This window comes from Bactrocera dorsalis, chromosome 5 (genome assembly GCF_023373825.1).
Source record: "Bactrocera dorsalis isolate Fly_Bdor chromosome 5, ASM2337382v1, whole genome shotgun sequence".
Lineage (NCBI taxonomy): Eukaryota > Metazoa > Arthropoda > Insecta > Diptera > Tephritidae > Bactrocera > Bactrocera dorsalis.
In genome coordinates this window covers 56,605,635-56,626,835 of record NC_064307.1, presented here as the reverse complement: position 1 = coordinate 56,626,835, position 21,201 = coordinate 56,605,635, and the positions used below count along the sequence as shown (strand labels likewise).

Genomic DNA, 21,201 nt, shown 5'->3' with positions numbered 1-21,201 from the left:
GTTGAGATGCAAAAAAGAGGTTTGCCGCACGCACACATTCTTCTTTGAAGGGTGGATGGTGGTTACACTAGATCAAATTGATGAAATCATTTCTGCGGAAATTCCTCATGCAGAGAAAGATCCATTATTCTACGAAGTGATGAAAACCAATATGGTGCATGGACCTTACGGGCACCACAATCCCACTTGCAATAAATGCACGAAACACTATCCACGTGCTTTTCTTTCGGAAACGCAAACTGGAAATGATGGATATCCACTCTATCGTCGTAGCTCATCAGACGACAATGGCAGGACATTTACCATTCAACTTAGAGTAGTGAATATCGAAGTCGACAACATATGGATCGTAACATATTCGCCACTATTGTCTAATTCACATTCAAATCTCATGCCAATGTTTGATATTGTAGTTTGGTGAAATCGACTTTTCCGACTGTTGTGCGTTTCGCAGTTCATTTGGAGAATGGCTAAAGACTGTTTTTCAACCCAGGGAATACAGTACAGCCAGCGGAAACACTTCCAACAACATTGACATTGACACTGACGAGTTTTTTCTCAAATTGCGTCAGTGATTCGTTTGTGAGAACATTGCTCTAGTTGGAAATGCCTTGATATTATGCATGGAATGCATCGCCGAAGAAATAGAAACGCAGAAAGCAAGGCCAACCAATAGATTGACATCCAGGTGTGTTCTCAACTAATTCCTTAGGACAAATTTACATAATCCACCCGAAAAACGACGATTGCGAATACCTTCGGTTGCTATTGATAAATGTACGTGGTTCAATTTCATTTGAGTCACTGCGCACTGTAAATGGTAGGGTGTATGTAACTTTTTGAGAAGCATGCAAGCAATTACAATTGCTGGAACATGATAATCAATGGAAACGATGGACGATTCGATAGCCACTTCGCATGTCACTGAAGTTCGCACACTTTTCGCGATGGTCATTTCGACATATCAGCCTTCAAATCCGCGTCAATTTTGGAATACGAACAAAATTACATTGCCGAAGACATTTTACATCGTTTTCGATAAGAATTGGAAATAGGCAAATTTCGGTTCCAGTGGTTTGATATCAATTCTACCTGCTTTTGTCAATTTACTCCAACGAAATATGAACTCATCACGAATGTTTATGCTAAATTTGCCAAATTATCGTAACTACGATTGCATGAGTGCATGCCAGTTATACGTGGCGTGTTCACGAGTTGGAAAACCATCTTCTCTGTACATTTACGCTTCGGAATAGAAACTAAAAAATGTTGTTTATCAAACTGCGTTACATTGAAAAAAATTTAGAAAAATCGAAAATAAAAGATTTTTAACACAACGTAAATTCAACTTTCTTTTCATTTCAAAACACATAATTTCACGCAGGACAACGTATGCGGGGTCAGCTAGTTATTTTATATATGTATGTAAATATGTAAGTATAATACTTGAAGAAAACAACATGTTTTATTCTGTTTTATTCAATAAAACTTTTGACCTTTTAAGAGTTCATTTTGTACAGGTAATGTCTAATCGCGAAATGTGTTAAGATGTTAAATATCTTCTTCATAACTTCATATAACAATTTTCACCCTATATCCTTAAGGGGAATGCAAGAATGAAAAATTGAGCCAGCATATACCATATATCAAACGTAAATACATATATTTGAGAATATTCTGCGAAGTTGATTTTAAAAATAGTTTTGCAGGTCTGAAAGTATTTGGTTCCTCAAACTCTAAACTTAAGGTCAAATATTAAATGAAACACCTCTTCGAAGAAAAGCCCAAAAAAGCGTTTATTAAGCAAAAATAAACCCTTTAAACTCGATATATTTGCCTCTGTGAGATCGTCACTTGAAATTAAAAAAGACGACTACAAAAGCTTTTGTCTTGCAGTTTGAAACTATGGAATCGATTATGCGTTGACCTGAGCTACTCGCAAAAATCTCTATGACAACTTCCTGTTTATTAAAATAATCGTTACTAAACACTAATAAGCATTTGAGACTCCAAGTCGTTTTGTTGTATATCAAAACAGATCGAACTTTCACTCACACAACTTTCAAAATTTTTCTTTGGAAAGAAGAGAAATTTATTTTTTTAATACCATATTTAACTACATTTAATTCTAGTAAAATAATCAATATACTTATAGAAGTGCTAATATAAAAATATTTGGAATCATGCCATGCTTCACGGCATCGAACATACGGCTTGTACAAACCAGCTTGAAAACGCTGCCAAGAGGCGGACCAAAACATCGACCACACATCGTTCACACGGGAGCAGCACAAATGTACCCGCTGGCACCACCGCAGATCTAAATGCGTCCTTGAAAGCAGCCATTATCGCAAGTAATGGGCTATACGCCCCAAACGTTGAATAAACGACCGGTGGGACCGAAATCGGGCAGAACTAAAAATCAGACAACACTAACACAAAAGGAGTTGGACCGACTGAAGAATGTATCCAAGGTGGTAACACTAGAAGGTCGTTTAGAAGTGTTGAAGCGCCAAGAGGAGGGACGAAAACGCATGGAAAAAGAGACCGAAGAGCTGCGCATGCGCTTCAAGAAGATTGACGATGCCCGACAGAAAGCTTTGAAAGAAAATGCTGTAAAAGAAGATCTCTTTGGGGCGAGCGAAAAAATGAAGGTTTTAGAGCGTGCATTTCTAGCTTGTAGAAAGAATTTTTTTCACATCTAATTTGCGCCAAATGACTTATTTTTATTTCCGTACGAAAAAATAAACTAAGAGGTCACCATTTTTTGACACCTAACGAGGCGGTTGATGTCTGAGTAGAAAAAGTGATTCGGCAATTGGTTCAAATGCTTACCAAATTGAATAAATCTTAATGGAGAATATTTTGAAAAGCCATGAAGAGATTGACTGATTAATATTTGTTTTTGTTGTCTAATCCTGAAATATATCATCTTAAACCACAACAAGACTTTTAACACATCACGTGTATGTGGAGACGTATATATATATATATGTATATATACGTATGTATGTATAAACCTGTATGACTATGTAGTGGTTTGTTAACAGGAAGCACGTTGGTTTGCCTTGTCGTCTCCTACCATCATTCAGATTGGATTTGTATTCTTTTTGGCCACCAAAGTTCAGCTGACACAGTTTCGGTAATATTTCACACTAGAGCAAACAGTTATGTAAGACATTAGAAATATATGTAACTCTTAAAACCCTGGACACGTTTTGTAGACATAATATTTTGGATATTCTTACTATAAATTTAAATTAACTATGTAGCCCCAATAATATCATCTTTAGTAGGTTAAAGTCATAACAATACAAATTTTTTCGTGACTGATTATGGCAAGTGCAGGCGGGTTGTTATAAATAGTACTAAAATTGTTACCACAGGATATTATAGAAAGCGTACAAACAGTGCATTGAACGAAAAAATGGGTTCGACCTGTTGCAGGCGAAAATCTTAGCATATAAACCAGGGTAAAATACCTGTCTTTCACGAAAATGACTACCTTTTACCTATCCGAAACAACTGGAACTAGTAGAACACGCATTAGGATTCTCCGAAGTTTACATTGCTCCCATCTTATATACGCTGGATCCACGAGTCTGCCATGCAGTTAAATCTACTTCCTTCAATTATTTCTGTAAGCAGCAGCAGATAAATTATTGGTTTTGGCCGCATAGGAATAAAAATTTTGCGGACCACATTTTTGAGACAGTTAAGGAATTTTAAAAATCGCTTGGTCAGGTGTATCGAGTTAAAATGAAACTACAGTGCACTCTCAAAAACTCGAACGATGTTAAGCATTTTGATTTATATATTCGTTTATCCGTTTTTATACTGTTGAAAGTCCTATTTTTCTTGCATTTTTCAAAATATTAGAATTCTGTGGTTTACTGTTTAGTTATTCATGACTAGTTTATTCCACACATTTTTATACTCTCGCAACAAAGTTGCTAAAGAGAGTATTATAGTTTTGTTCACATAACGGTTGTTTGTAAGTCCTAAAACTAAAAGAGTCAGATATAGGGTTATATATACCAAAGTGATCAGGGTAACGAGTAGAGTTGAAATCCGGATGTCTGTCTGTCCGTCCGTCCGTCCGTGCAAGCTGTAACTTGAGTAAAAATTGAGATATCATGATGAAACTTGGTACACGTATTTCTTAGCTCCATAAGAAGGTCAAGTTCGAAGATGGACAAAATCGGCCCACTGCCACGCCCACAAAATGGCGGAAACCGAAAACCTATAAAGTGTCATAACTAAGCCATAAATAAAGATATTAAAGTGAAATTTGGCACAAAGTATCGCATTAGAGAAGGGCATATTTTGACGGAATTTTTTTGGAAAAGTGGGCGTGGCCCCGCCCCCTACTAAGTTTTTTGTACATATCTCGGAAACTACTATAGCTATGTCAACCAAACTCTACAGAATCGTTTCCTTCAGGCATTTCCATATACAGTTCAAAAATGGAAGAAATCGGATAATAACCACGCCCACCTCCCATACAAAGGTTATGTTGAAAATCACTAAAAGTGCGTTAACCGACTAACCAAAAACGTCAGAAACACAAAATTTTACGGAAGAAATGGCAGAAGGAAGTTCCACCCAGGCTTTTTGTAAAAATTAAAAATGGGCGTGGCGTCGCCCACTTATGGACCAAAAACCATAACTCAGGAACTACTCGACCGATTTCAATGAAATTCGGTATATAATATTTTTTTAACACCCTGATGACATATACTAAATATGGGCGAAATCGGTTCTCAACCACGCCTTCTTCTCATATAACGCTATTTTGAATTCCATCTGATGCCTTCTCTGTATAATATATACATTAGGAACCAATGATGATAGCGGAATAAAACTTTACACAAATACGATATTTGAGCTGAGGTATCCCTTGTGGAAAAATTGTCGTGATCGGACTATAGCTTTTCAAGGTCCCTGATATCGAACACGAAGAACACAGTGCCTAACCTAACCTAACCTAATTTTTCACCAAAAATATCGGCAAATCTCTCAGAATTTAATTCTAATTAATTTCACAGCAAAATAAAAAAATATGTAAATGACGGATAATGAAATCTCGATTATCACTTTATCATGCGAGAGTATAAAATGTTCGGTGACACCCGAACTTAGCCCTTCCTTACTTGTTATTTTTATTTTCATTAATAATAACGGCCATAACAGTTCGGCATTCCAACTAGTGGAGATCACACAGCTCACATCTAGCCGTTCATTTATATAACTGATCCCCATCCCCCTAAAGCCCCTGATATCTGAGTACATTGGACATTCTGCTATTACATGTACCCAATCCTCATTGCGTGCTCCACACACACATTCGGTTGTTTCTGATAGATTCCTTCTATGTAAGAATGCATTCAGGGGCCCATGCCGTATAAGTAGGAAGCCCGAGCTCAGACAGCATCTGAAGTCGGGGTTTCCTTCCATAAACCTGACATTCTGGATGTATTGGTAAGTCACTCGACCCTAACCTTTTCATCTAGAAGCCTCTTGCTTCCTAGATATTCCTCCCACTCTGTATCATTGTCAGAAATCCAATCATTCTGGAAAAATGACACACTCAAACCCATCCTTAACCTGAATGCAACAGCTCGCTGTATGACAATCAGATCAAGCGGGGGAGCTTTTAACAGCACCTGCATTTCATTTGTTGAGACGGTGCGACAAGCAAGCAAGCAAATATACCAAGAACATATTTGTTGACATTCTCCCTAACAGCATTCTGGACATTCTGCGTCCTCTTCTGAAGCCGTATTGTCTATCTGACCACATAACGCTCGTGAGCTCCTGAAGCCGTTCCACCATTACTCTTTCCATATAAAACACATCAGCTACAAAAAAAAAATTGGTTTACTTTATTTTAAAGCTATTTTGGGCAGTGGTGTGCAAAAGTGCTAAGTCCGCAACTGTCAAATCGCGCGGGCTAAGTCCACATGACAATGTGATTGCCACCTAAAGTGTGCTTTGTCTTTTTTGCTAGGTAACACGGCATAGCTGCTGTGTTATTCGACACTTCGCTTAGATGTTTTTTTGTGATAGTTTGGGTTGACGAAGCGGCAATCGTGCTCCCGAACGACTAGAAAAATTTGTTAGAAAAAAAGTATATAAGCGCGACGAACAAGCTTAAGATTTACGTAAGTGAAATAGTTATAATTATAAAGTGCTAAAGTAGTTATTCAAATAATTTCAATAAAAACCATTTATTTTTTTATTTTTAGGTTGAATTTCAATTCAATGGATAGTGATAAAAGCAGTAACGAGCATTGCAGCGATTATGGCAATGACGCAGATGATGGAGTTTTAGGACTGTGTGCCTTATGGCTTTAATAGCGATTCGGATGAATCACTTGACCTTCCTTCTAAGTCACAAACGCGCAAAAGAAGAGGAAAAATGGTTAATCCAGCTTGGTTCGCAGCAAAAAATAAAAAACACAGAGAAAATGGGAAACTTTATCTGGGGAAAAAGAAAGAGAATGGCCTGTGGAATCATCGAAGAGTTAGAAATGCAAAAGTAATTGGAGAGCGATGTAGCTGTAAAAAAGCCACTAGTTCTGCTGCTCTCCACTGTGCAAAAATTACTGAAGACCAAAGACAAGCATTGTTTATACAATTCTGGCAAATGGACTGGAAAGAGAAACAGATGTATGTAAATACATTGATTCAAGTATAAACACAAGAGCAGAAGGATTCGAACATTTCAATACCATGTAAGAGTCGAGCAAAAAAGTGTTAAAGTTTCCAGAAAAATCTTCTTGAACACTCTTAGCATTGGCAGACGTACGGTGCTAAATTGGGTTAAGCAGCCTACGATTTCAAGAAACACTACCCAGAACGCACGACAACAAAATTGTAGCATTGCACGTGAATCTCTAAATTCGTTTTTCAATTCTCTGTCAACCATGGAATCACATTACTGCCGTGCAACAACTCAAAAAAAATATCTTTTGCCAGAATGGTCGTCAAAAAAACAACTCTTCGAATTTTACGTAGAGGATTGGTGTAATGCACATGAAAAACCCCCACTCTCTATTTCATATGTGGGCGACGCCACGCCCATTTTCAATTTTTAAAAAAAGCTTGCGTGCAACTTCCTTCTGCCATTTCTTCCGTAAAAATTTGTGTTTCTGACGTTTTTTGTTAGTCGATTAACGCACTTTTAGTGATTTTCAACATAACCTTTGTATGGAAGTTGGGCGTGGTTATTATCCGATTTCTTCAATTTTTCAACTGTGTATGGAAATGCCGGAAGGAAACGACTCTATAGAGTTTGGTTGACATAGCTATAGTAGTTTCCGAGATGTATACAAAAAACTTAATAGGGAGCGGGGCCACACCTACTTTTCCAAAAAAATTACGTTCAAATATGCCCCTCCCTAATGCGATCCTTTGTGCCAAATTTCACTTTAATATCTTTATTTATGGCTTAGTTATGACACTTTTTACGTTTTCGGTTTCCGCCATTTTGTGGGCGTGGCAGTGAGCCGATTTTGCCCATCTTCGAACTTAACCTTCTTATGGAGCCAAGAAATACGTGTACCAAGTTTCATCATGATATCTCAATTTTTACTCAAGTTACAGCTTGCACGGACGGACGGACAGACGGACGGATGGACAGACAGACATCCGGATTTCAACTCTACTCGTCACCCTGATCACTTTGGTATATATAACCCTATATCTGACTCTTTTAGTTTTAGGACTTACAAACAACCGTTATGTGAATAAAACTATAATAATCTCCTTAGCAACTTTGTTGCGAGAGTATAAAAATAGGGACGGATAAAGATATTATATTTTTCGAAACTCAACTGCAAATGTCGTAAGCCAAGTCACTTAGAAGTTACAGAATTATTAAAAAATACATTTTGTTATTACTTATAACCTTATGTTAAAACTATTGCTACTAAATGACGCACATAAAATTTGATCGCCGTTGAAGATATTGAAGCTCGGCAACTTGGAAAGATTTTTAACCATTATTTATTGAGTATTCCCGACATTTGTATCATCGATTGCTTTGTTGCGAGAGTATAGAAATGTGTAAACGGAGGGATTTGTTGCCTCGCTCTAGACCACTACATATAATGTAAAACAACGATAACTAAAGAAAAGACGAAATATAAATATACTAGCTGGCCCCGCAGCCGTTGTCCTGCGCGAAGTTATGTGTTTTGAAATGAAAAGACAAAAATTCATATTTTATTGATATTCATTTATTTGCTATTTGTCTACATTTTTCTTCAATGTAACGCAGCTTGATAAACAAAATTTTTTGGTTTCTGTTCCGGTGCGTAAATGTACAGAGAAGATGGTTTTCCAACTCTTGAGCACGCCACGTATATCTGGCCGTGTGAAAAACATAGCATTTCCAAATGTATGCCACCCACTATGCGACTATTCTATTGATCGTCATTTTAAATTCAATTTTCACTGGAAACGGAATACTTTTGAACCGAATTGGCAAATCGTTAGAACTCAAAAGAAATCCGTAGAATTCTGTCCCTTATATTTGATAGGTGCATCACAATCAGATTGCGATAATGCGGTGGCATACCAGGCCTCTCCAAAGAATTTACAAATTCCACTGGTAATTCACGGTGTCGTCTTCATTGTCAGACGATCGATCGATTTGTATGATTGCAAGTCTCCTGGAATTTGACTTTGAATTTTCCAGTTTAAGTCAACAACATAGGTATTTGTGGCAGCTAAGATTGCTCGTACACTCAAGGAATCGTACTTACGACAGTTTGGCCAATGTTCGTATAAACATTCGTGATGAGTCCATCTTTCGTGAATTGATAAACGGCATATGGGATTGATATCAGACCATGGGAAGTATCAATCAGTATTGACCCGTTTCCAATTCTTAGCGTATGCAATGTAAAATGTCTTCGGCAATGTAATTTTTGGTCGGATCCCATAACGCCGATTTGAAGGCTGATCATCGCGAAATGTGTGTGAACTTCAGTGGCATTCGTTTTTTGGGTGGATTGTGTAAGTTCATTCTAATGCATTAGTTGAGAACACACCTGGATGTCCATCTACTGGATGACCCTGCTTTCTGCGTAACAATTTCTTCGATGATGCATCCCATGTATAATATCAACGTATTTCGAATAGAGCAATGTTCTCGCAAACGGATCACTGACGGGAGTTGAGAAGAAACTCGCTAATGTTAATTCTGTTGCTGGTGGTGTTTCTGTTGACTGTACTGTATTCTCTGGGTTGAAATAGACTCTTTGGTCATTCCCCAAATTAACTTCGAGACGCACAACAGTCGGAAAACGTTCATGAATTTCAAAAGAAATATCCTACAAAGCCCTTTATTTCAGTTCACGTTTGTCGTTTAAAACCAATAACCGCCATGTTGCTTCCTATGGTGACGTATTTACAAACGCATTTTATCGATTACACCAAACTACAATACGCAACATTCACATGACTTTTGAATGTGAATTAGACAATAGTGGCGAATATGGTACGACCCATGTGTTGTCAACTTTGATGTGTTGTTAACTTCGATATTTACGCCGATAGAGTGGATATCCATCATTTCCAGCTTGTGTTTCAGAAAAGCACATGGATAATGTTTCGCGCATTTATTGTCAGGCATACAAACCGAAGTGTGATTGTAGTGTCCGCAAGGTCCATGAACCATGTTGGTTTTCATCACTTCATATAATACTGGATCTTTCTCTGCATCATTAATTTCCGCAGAAATGAGTTCATCAATTTGATCTGGTGTGACAACTATCCACCATCTAAAGAAGAATATGTACGTGCGACAAACCTCTCTTTTGCCACTCAACAAAGTACATTTAGCATCTAACAGTACCACATATACCTACCCTACTCCAAGATAAACTCCATGAAACATCGTAACTGTTGTTTGAAAAGTCGTGCTGTGACATCGTGACGATCGCTTGCTTATTGACCGCGATCCATAATTCCGCACGTATGTCACCGCATCCTGGGAGTACTTCTTGCCTTGCCTTGCCTTTGGCTGCCATACTTTGATGGACCGATATTAGGGCGACCTCTTCGTGGCTTCGTAACAAATTTCAATCTGCAATTGACCTCTTTGTGTGAAACGCACGTAAAGTTTTCACTGAATAATTTTTCTTTTCAATAGCCGTAATAAAAAAGCTAGCGGCCGAAATTGAACTATTCAAATAATTTACAAATCAAAATATTGAAAAACAAAACATACAAAAATGTTTATGGAAAAAAGATACTTTTTGGAATTATCCTAAAAAAAAAAGTATTCTCGTTGTTTGGGCGGAGACCTATCCGAATTGGTGGTAATCACCGAAATCGGTCCAGGCGTTCTCTAGTTATAAGCTTAGTAACTAACATCACTTTCTTTTATAGATATTAAGCGATGTGATAAAAACTTGATCCACAGATATCGCCTTTTTCTTTGGCATCGTTTTGTTTAATACACGTTTACGCCAATTTAAGGTTTGAATATTGGATACTGCGATGGTAGCGCCATCTATCGGTCAAACATTCCAAATTTAAAAATTGATTAAAAATGAAAAAATAATTTAAAAAACATTTTCCAGTGGACCAAATTGTAAATATAAACCATTCCCGAATCTCCTTGAACGTACACACAAAATTTCATCAAAATCGGTCCATCCGTTTAGGAGCAATTCCAAGGCAAACACACGGTCAGAAGATTTATATATATAAAGATTTGATGAAATGTTTTTTTCATGTGATGCATCATAGTATTAAATTTCAATGAAAAATTATTAAAAACTTTTACCAATTGACTGCTAACAAGCTTAATGCCCTTATTAAGTATTGAATGTTCAAAAGTCAGTTATTTTAATATGGCATAAAAATATTTAAATAGTTTTTCAATATATTAAATGACTACTACATAATAATTTTCAATCGCAATAAATGTTGTGGGTTTTAATTTAGATACCCAAAAATTATTATCTTGTCTGATTTGGCTATAACTGGAATAAGTTGGACATCCCCTTATCCCTGTTCTAGTTCGCTTTTTATATTCGACACCTGCATACGCAGGGTATTTCTCCTGGTAAACCACCAGCCACGTAACTTTCCACTCATTTTATTAGATATTAATAAATCTTATTAGAAATATATATTGATGTTGTTTATATCGCGATTCGAAGCTATCAAAAAAGCTTGGTAACTCAACACTTCATATAATTACTTAAAAACTACACAAAGAAGGCGAGAAGCACGGACTCGGTTAATCATTGGTTAATAGAGTCCCTCGGAATTTATTGAAATCGCTTCTTACATCCTTTAAAGTAGTTAAGTTTTTAATAAGGTCAGAAACGGCTTTTTAACAAGACTAGATACAAAAAAAAAAGAAGTTCGATGTATGGGTGGCAGCTGAGTTGAGGCAAAATGAACCTTAATGACCTAATTTCTATGTGCCTCTGCTGAGCCCCAAATCGATCAATATCTAAAGTGTATGGTTGATAGTGATGAAAAGTGAGTCATTTACAAACTTATTTCTGTCCTAAGCTCGGGCCAGGAGATTTCTTCTCTTTTCAATACTTTAAGGTACACTAAAAGCAAAGTTTTGTCAGAAAAAATTCGAATTTGATATCAATATGTTATGCGATGTACATGTGAAAACCTACAAATGCCTGGTTTTGACACCAAACAAATTTGTAGCAAATAAAGTTGAATATTTTTGTAAACACGTTACATTCTTTTTTGAACTTTCTACTTACAATGTTGAGAATGCAATATAGAAGAGATGAAGGTTTGCGCAAAGCTTTGTAGAAAACACTTTAGAAAGCAAATGGATGCTCAATTGTGTCAGGTGCAGACAACAGCCAATTTTTAATAATATGGATAATAAAAAATTGCAGCCAATTCATAATTTTTTTTTGGTATTTTGTTCAATCAAAACCGAATTTAATTAAAATACTTAAGTTATAACCTTCTGAATTGTCGGCGGCTTTTACTCATGCAACTGGTAACGAAGTGTGCCACAGAAACAAGTATAATAAGTAAGAAAGGACTAAGTCCGGGTGCAGCCGAACATTTTATACACTTGCAACTTGCAAGAATCAAAACCAGGAAAAGACCTTAAGGTGCAAAATATCAACCTGAGGACCGGAATTGAAGCAATAATATATATACTTATACTATATATAATTGATACTGACCACCATATTTGATATAATGATTTTTGAGGTACCGAAAATATTTATATAGGGCACTAAAAATAAAAAAAGTTTTGGGTTTAAAGTATATTGTATTCAATATTATACGTTCAGTTAATTTTGTCCAAAGTTGGAAAATTTTATATTAGATGTATAGAAGATAGTGTTGACCCAATTTTATCTATATTTTGCTTTTATAGTAGTTTTGAACAGGGCCCTTATATGAGGAGTGAGAGCGGTTATGATCCGCTTTCATTCATTTTCACATCATCGGTAGGTGTTCTTATAGGATTTAACTTGAGCGAACTCGGTTTGAGCGATGACACTTTTTCAAAAATTTTAGCCCACAGGTACCCCTTGCTATTGCGATCCTCTGCGCCTAATGCAGTTCTATATCTTTATAGTTTTCCTTTAATGCCATTTATGGGCGTGGTAGTGATCCACGTTTACGCGCAGATTTAATTACAAATGCAAAGTAAGCAATTTTGCTGCTCAGACGGATGCTGTCAATGGTGGCGCCCTCGCCTCATACTACCGTTGGCTCTGTGCACATTCATCATCATTTAATTTGGTGCATATAAGCGAAAACGCAAAGCTGCACCGTCAGTAACGAGATGATGCGCCATCATTGATGAGGTGCAGAGATAAAATACGAAATAGCACGAGAAGAGAGTGTGAAAACACGAACATACAGGATGGAAGGTGTATTATTACGGACGATAACTTTGCGAAGTTGATTTTCATTGGGGGTGTTTTTTTACGTGGCGGGTCCCAAACCCAGCGCACAACCCTATGCAGGGGATGTTTCGCCTTCTCACGTTAGCTCGCCTTCAAACGGATGTTCTTAGGCTACCCAGAGGATACTTGGTCAAAGACCGGAAGTCGTGAGCTGCTTGAGTCACATGTAAAAGAATCGTTTCTGCCCACTCCCAAGTGAATGGCAATCAGAGAACTTTCCTCACTTGCGTGAACTTCTACACATGACTCCACGTAGCGAAGAGAAGAAACGACTGGCGCGCTATTGTTGACTCGGCTATCATCGCGTAAGCGGTGTCTACGCCAGTAAAGAAGAAGAACTTTGCGAAGCTGGTCGCTGTGTGATGGAAAGATATCCATCCATATGAGTTAGTTTTGCATTCATTAAACTTTCGAAATACCTGGATGCAACATCGCGATTTCTTGGTTTGTTTGTTGGTGACCTTTTAAAGATGGTTTGTCTTAGCGCTTGTCTCTGGTGAGAAGCTTTTTGAAATGAGGCGATTCTTTTTAAGATACATATTTTGTATAAATGTATAATTTAGCTTTGAAATAAAGAAGATATTCTATATATAATCAGTTAGTTTTATTGAAACTTTTCGATGATGAAGTGCAAGAATATATTTTTGGTAACCACAAAGTGTTGAAGGACTCAATACCCCGTTCCTAAATGCCTAACATTAAAAATGAACCCATCACAAGCAATACCTTCTGATTTCACGAATTAAAGAGGGCATTTATTTTGAATTACATTCCATATTGAATTACAAAAAGAGAAATACCTTACGATGTAAAACGTCAACCAGAGAATCGGAGTCTAAGCAATTTTGTATACACATACATAGACCATATATAGCTTTTACACTGACCTACATACATATATTGGGTTCTCAAAAATGTCTTGCGGTATTTTTATTGAATTATTATTTTTATTGAAATTGAAATGAATTTTTGATGACTCATGCCCAGCTCTTGACCGATGCTACGGCTGCTACTATGCCGGTCTCTTTCGACCAATTCAGCGATTTTATCGCAATTTTCGACGAAAGGCCTTCCGGAGCGTGTCGCATCTTCGACCACCTCTATACCAGAACGAAAACGTTGAAACCATCGTTGCGCGGTGGAAATGGAAACTGTATCGGGTCCATAAACTTCACAAATTTTATTGGCGGATTGGCGGCTTGAGATGCATTTTTGCCTTTATCGTAGTAGTACTGTAAAATATTCCGTATTTTCTCTTTATTTTGCTCCATGTTTGCGACGCTATAACTCACGAACGACCTAAAAGAAACGACAATCAATCAAACACGTGTTAGCGCGTGAAATGAGCTTTACAAAAAGGTATAGCATGACCCGATGCGACAAATAAAACTAGAACTACGCGCTTTCAGCGCCAACTAGCGAAAATACCGCAAGACTTTTTTGACAACCCAATAATATAAAGATTTTCGTACTTCTAGGTGACTTTGCACCGCATATATCAGCCAAAATGTGAGTTACCTCTAAAAACTTGGCCTAACCCCTATATAACTAATATCAGGATTTTCGAACATGCGGCTGACTTCACTCTATATGATTGGTTTTACACCTTAAATTACTTCCCACCCAAACTTAGCCCTTGCTTACTTGTTTTAATTGTTTTTATTTATTTGACGGTATGTGAGACCGTGATAGAAATATAAAGAAAAAGTCCAAGAATTATTTTGACAATATCCGAAGCTACATTTCGGCATATGCTTTGATCAGTTCGGAAACTAATATTTCTGATATAGTTTTAAGAGGAATTCATTCCAAAGTTCACGACACATTTTATCACAGAGCAGGACCCATGGTTACCGCACATGGTCGTGCTCTAAATTACGCCCAGTTGTGTTTTTGCGATGCTGTTTTAATAAGATAAATTTCAATTGAATTGGATAAAAACTATCGATTTGTTCGTTTATCTCGTACAATGAAGCAACATTGTGATAGAGTATGCAATGCACAGAAAGAGATTTATATGGTAATTACCTTGAATCGTGATACATATATACGAATATATAATGATGCAACTCGAACCGATATTGCCGTTATTTTTCGAAAATTATTGTTTACACTGAAGTTCATTTCTTAATTTCGTTTATTTGTTTCCTGCTTTCACTGCATGCAGCGATTTGATTTAATGATGGCTGAGGATGGGAATTTGTTTGAGAAGAAAGGATTAAGCCAAAAACCAGAAATAAAATAATTCTGCATGAGTATAAACTACAAATTTTAATATTTTTTAATTTTTTTTTGGAAATTGTTTTCTACAATATTCTTTATATTTTGTTCAAATTCTTCAATAATTTCGGACACTGGGGATCCACTCGATCATTTAGTTTGGATCCATCCGTATAGATGTTTATCCCTGCATCCCAACCCACCTCGCTCTTCCCCAGTCTTCTCTGGAAAAGAAGGCAATATTGCGGACCGAATTTAAATTCTATTCTATAGGATTTCCAAAATTCGTGGTGGCGGTTAGAATCGGGAACTTAGTAAGTATTTCTGAATTCCAGTAAATGAATTACCAGTCAATGTAAAATAACATTTAGTGCCTGACTTGGCGTTGTTCTAAGAGCTCCACTGATGCATACACTAGCTCTTTGTGTGCCTTCCGTAGGCCTTACAGCCTATTTATTTTCCATTATTGGCCACCATACCAATATACCGTATGTCATAATTGGTCTAATAACTCCACCATGGGCTCCACCATACTTTTGCAGGTTTAAAGTGCTGTAGCTACTTTCTAAGTCTAAGTTAGTTTTCAAACTTTGTTTTGCTAGCATTTAAGTTTGGTCCGCCCGATACGGCTCAACGATAAATAATTGTTTGATTAAGGTTAGCGAGCGTATTCGGGAATTTACCTCTAACCGAAAGCACCACATCGTCAGTATAGGCCACAACATATACCGTCTTCTTTTCTAGACCCCCTAGCAATTTATTCACTGTTAAAAGCCGGAAATAAATAATAATAATAGGGAACTAAGTCTCTCTGTCTATTTTGAGTATGTATGGTATTGTATTGAAGCCCAAAAGTTAACCAATTATTATTATTATCTGTGAAAGGGAGTTATTTTATGTATATCGAAAGTACTAAGTAAATACATGTATGTACATGTGCATACATATAAGTTTTAGTGTAATGTCAAGTGACGAGAGGTGATCCCTACATCATTCTTACGTTATTAGAATTTGAGCGTTTCTGGCTCGATTAGTGAGATCTATGCTTTGAACCGGATATACGGACAAACAGATATCGTGAAAACAATCATATGAAAAGTAATTCACTAACTATTTCAATTTTATAACTTTTCGATACCACTTTAGTAAAAGTATTTGTCCCTTGTTTTAAAATAGGCGTCAGTCTCGATGAATACCTCTTCATTGTCTCAATTTTTTCTTCAGTGAGCATTCGTTTTAGATCTGAGTACAAATGTTGAAATCCGGGAACTCTAATTTAGCACAGGGGATCGCAGTAGCAATGGGCACTTGTGGGAATTTTTTTTTAAAGGTGGGCGTGGGGCAACTCTCTTATTCCGGGAACTCTAATTTAGCACAGGGGATCGCAGTAGCAATGGACACTTGTGGGATTTTTTTTTTAAAGGTGGGCGTGGGGCAACTCTCTTATAAGTTGATTGGAAATATCTCCTAAACCACTAAAGCTATAATAAACAAACATGCCTAACACAAATATTCTAGTAACTAAGAAGGACAGTATATATGTTTATTAAAATCTGTTCAAAACTACTTAAAACGTCAGAGACTTTAAATTTTACTTCCGAGATGGTATGAGCGAGCTTTATCGGATCCAGCGTGAAAATTAGAGATGATGTGCATGGCACCGCCCACTTTTTGGTGAAATCACATATCTCGGGGCCCGAACGACCGATTACGACTAAATTTAGTACGTGGCATTCTATTCTACTTCTATGAGAAAAATAGGACTATAATCACGCTTACTTCCTATATATAGCACCATTTTAAACTCCATTTGATTCTTTCACTTTCCAGTACACAAATGCCATTTTATAGCAAAAAGTTGCCTAAATACAACATAAACTGATCAAGCCCTTAGGTAACGAATATGTGGACTCCAGTATCTATAATTGACTTTTGACCGAAAATATCGGTCAATGTATGGGATATACAATTGAAACTAAGTTATAATCCTTTCCTGACAATAGTAACTCTGTATATCAAAAATGGGTTAAATTGGGTCAACACTTTCCTGATCTCTTATATATAAATATTTCCGAACTTCCGGGTGACATCGGCCAATATGAGAGTTATCTCAATGAAAATTATAGAGCGTGTTTTACTCATAACAGTATATTTTTAAACTTAAACTATATAAAAGGGAACATTTTTTTATTCGGGCTGTTTCGGGGATTGAACCTCGTTTGGATTTGTGAGTTTTAGATTAAGTTTGTCATTATTGGAGCAACTGCTTGCAGCAGTGTTGCTCTGTATTCGCCTGACTCGTGCTGACATTGAGTCCAACCCGGGCCCAGATAAATTTTTTTGGACAGGTGTAATCATCTTAAGACATGCTCTGACCTTAAGACACTCTTTACGGGCTCTACGGTCGTTCAAGCAGTTCGCGCAGTTCACGGTCTATAGGAACTCCCCAACCTTCATCCTGCTCCAATCCTTGTGCGTTACTACTTATCAACTCCTGGTTCCTCGCACTATCTGTTCTGTGTGTCAAACCGACATTTCCGACGTGTTCCAGCCTGCGCACCGCATGTGAGTCGAATATGTCGTTCGTTGTCCCATGCTCCAAGAGTTTGACCACGCAACACCCTACAATGACATAGCCAACCAACACCACAGTGCGACAACCGTCAAATGATCGTAGGGGGATGAAGAAAATTATGGGCACCTGTAATAGCTCACCTGATATTACCACCGCTGGTGGCGGTCTGATAAATAGCATAACCTGGCCTATGATAACTCTCGCATCAGACCATCTGCCCATAATGATCTCGATTGTGATACCTCCCGACTTTTTTTCTGTGGACAATCGTACTCTCGTTAACTTTAACAAAGCTAACTGGGTCAGCTTTACAGAATTTACCGAGAGCACCTTCACCGCACTACTCATACCTATAGTCGTAACCGTCGACGAATGGCAATTCCGCATGGTGATCGCAGTTGCTACCGCTCACTTCATACCTGTTGGAATCGCGGAACTCCGCCGCATTTTTCCAGTCGAAGTAGCTGTTTTAGCGAATGAGCGCGACACCTTTCGCCATTTGGACATTCGGTAAATGGTAAATCAACATAAGCGGACAAAATGGATAGAGCATCTTAAGTCGTGGAACCTTTTCACCGGCGTGAGTAAGTTTTGGACTACTGTGAAGGCTTTGCTTAACCCGAACTCAATTCATTGACTATGACTCTTCGAACCCGAAGAAGTGCGCGAGATATTTTAGCCGACAATTACTATACACCCTTCGGTAGACAAAGGAAACGATGCGTTACTCCACGGCTGAGCAAAATGCCAAAAGACCACTTAATACCAAAGAGAAGATTCAGAGTGTCATCAAAATCCTCTTAATCTATTGGCCCTGATGGAATAAACATGCTATGTATGTCATCGATATGTCAATAGAATCGATGACATATGCTCAAAAGTAAACGGCTATCTCTCCGACCTTTCTCGCACTTTCGCTGCAAGGAGCCTAACACTCTTCTCCCCATTAAATCCACAGCGAACATATTCATAAATATCAGATCTTTATATTGTAGTCGACGGCGTTAAAATTCCTACTGTCAATAACCTTAAGATTTTAGGCGTGGCACTAGTCAGACTTTGCTCTTTCACTTCTTATACGACCGCCATTATTGCCAAAGTACAGTGCCGGAACAAAATCCTCAAGACGCTAGCCGCCATCACACGGGGAAATGACAAAGGGACGTTGATGGCAACATACAAGGCAATCCGTCGGCCGGTCCTCAACTACGCTACACCAATATGGTCGCCTGGATGCAGTGAAACGTAGATGAGGAAGGTTCAGACACTGCATTCCGGTCTGCAACGGTATGCCTCTTGATGTTTCGGAAGGAACATCTCCACAATGAGGCCGGTATGCTGCCAGTTAAGGAGCACAACGAACTCTTTTCCAAGCAGTTTCTGCTGGGGTGTTTTTGTAGAAACCTTGCCATCAACAAGTCCTGGACGTGGTTCGTCGGCAACGCATTCTCGACTCTCTTTGAACAATTTGTACCAATCAACAACACTTTCACACAAAAACAATTATCTCTGAAGGCCTTTTCCAACATTCTGTCAATGTTAACAGTCATACCAACCTAGCAAAAAATATGTCGACGAATCGGTTTTCGCGCAAAATTTAAATTAAAAAGTCTTACTATTTTTTGCCCACAGTAAACATTTTGCTTACCTATTTAATTAAGTCATCGTATGTTATGTGATATGAGTTATTGTTGGATTCACTACTTCCTAAGCCTTGGCGCATTGAACACATCTTGTGCAAATAAATTGTATTATTTGTATAAGTTTTACAAAAAAAGTTAATAATTGTAGCAATTGCGTGGTAATGCATTTACACAAAATTTATAAAAATCTAGGTATATACAGTCCCTGGCCAAATTATTAGACGCACTATTGATTTTTATGCAAATCTCAGTTATCAGTTATCTCTTTTCGGACTCAAATCTTCACATGATTCAACTTTTTTCTTAATACGTCGCACACTAGCTTCAGACAGCTTCAATCTTCGTGAAATTTCACGGTTTGAAAACAGTTTTGTATTAATGAGAGCCTTGACTTCGGCTTTTTTGCGTGGTGAAAGGTCCCCCACTTTACCCATCTTAAAAGATAAGAAAACGAAAAAAAAAAAATCACGTTAATAACTTTTCTAAACACAATAAACACCCGAGAAGTCAAAAGTCACGTTGCAAATACAAAAACGATACTGAAACACATCCACAGTGTTAGTATCACGCACGCAACCGGATCATGTTCAAACATGAATGCGACTTCTCGCTGTCATAACCCTACCTACCTACTATTGTTTATTATTGTTACGTCTTTTTTTGAAAATAAGTAAAGAATACTATTAGTCAAAAAGGTTTGGCTATAAAAATTAAGGTTTGTCTCATTATTTTACACTAAAAAGGTTATTAAAATAGGTAACTACGAAAAATCAGTGATGCGTCTAATAATTTGGCCAGGGACTGTACATACAAGTATGTATATAAACGTTACACAGCGTACACTCTCACGTATTTCACAGCCATGACAGCCAGCGAACCCCACTCCCTGCTGCATATTCTTTGTTTATTTAATTTATGGTCAGTACATTGTGTATGAACTGTCGACTTTTCGCAACAGCCTGTAAAACTTCGATGAAAAACAGCGAATGCGTTATCTAGTGTATTTTGCCATGGCTTCGTTTTCGACTCCTCGAATTCAAGGTGTCCCCCAGCTCCAACGCCCAAAACGATATGATACTAGAAATAAATAGAGAAAATAGATCAATAATATAATAGATACGTACATACTATGTATATACTATATATAATGTTTGCAAACACTTACAGGTTCCGCATATTCACCGTTATTAATGTAACAACCGTACTTCGTATTGTCGACGTACATATGGATTTCGGTTGGAGTCCATACTAGTGTAAAGTTGTGATAGCCATTTGCGTTGAAATCCATTCCGGTTGCCATATGATTTGTACGAACGAAAAAAAATTTATCTGCATTAGGTCGAGCATTTAATATTACTGGGCCACCACGTATTCGGTTATTTTCAATATCTACTGATGTGGCAAAAGCTATTCGGAGTTGTTTTCGCGTCTTACAACTGAGTTTGTCGGGCACAAGCATCATATCTATGTACATATGTATGTATGTATGTATTAAGAAGCGCATAATTCATATTTCAAATATTAGAACTATTTTTCCACTTACAGGGGAATAGCCAATCACCGTAGGGCAGTGTTGCATATATTTCAATACGTCCATATGTAAAACTGAATTTACCATTTGTGTCGATTCTCGCCGTGTTTACTGGTGGGGGATATACATAATTCCTGTTTTTATCATATGCATATTCGCAAGTAAAAGTATTGTTTTCATAGCAAACAGGCTGTTTACAACTATAAAGACAGACAAAGATGAAAACTTTTAATATAGGAATGGTGCTATTTGACAATTCAATTGTTTTTGTTTCTTTAAAGACTTAAACGAATAGAAATATTT

General features: G+C 37.4%; 1 protein-coding gene across 1 annotated transcript in view; it reads right to left on the bottom strand.

The window, feature by feature from the left end:
• LOC125778955 (gram-negative bacteria-binding protein 2-like) overlaps positions 1 to 21,201 on the bottom strand; it is a gene marked incomplete at its 5' end in the record, with an annotated part of 217,652 nt that overhangs the window by 22,917 nt on the left and 173,534 nt on the right. The window contains 3 exons of the mRNA XM_049458863.1: positions 19,373 to 20,444; positions 20,533 to 20,831; positions 20,911 to 21,098. Coding sequence (XP_049314820.1) covers positions 20,196 to 20,444; positions 20,533 to 20,831; positions 20,911 to 21,098 — 736 coding nt within the window. The remainder of the gene's footprint in view (positions 1 to 19,372; positions 20,445 to 20,532; positions 20,832 to 20,910; positions 21,099 to 21,201) is intronic.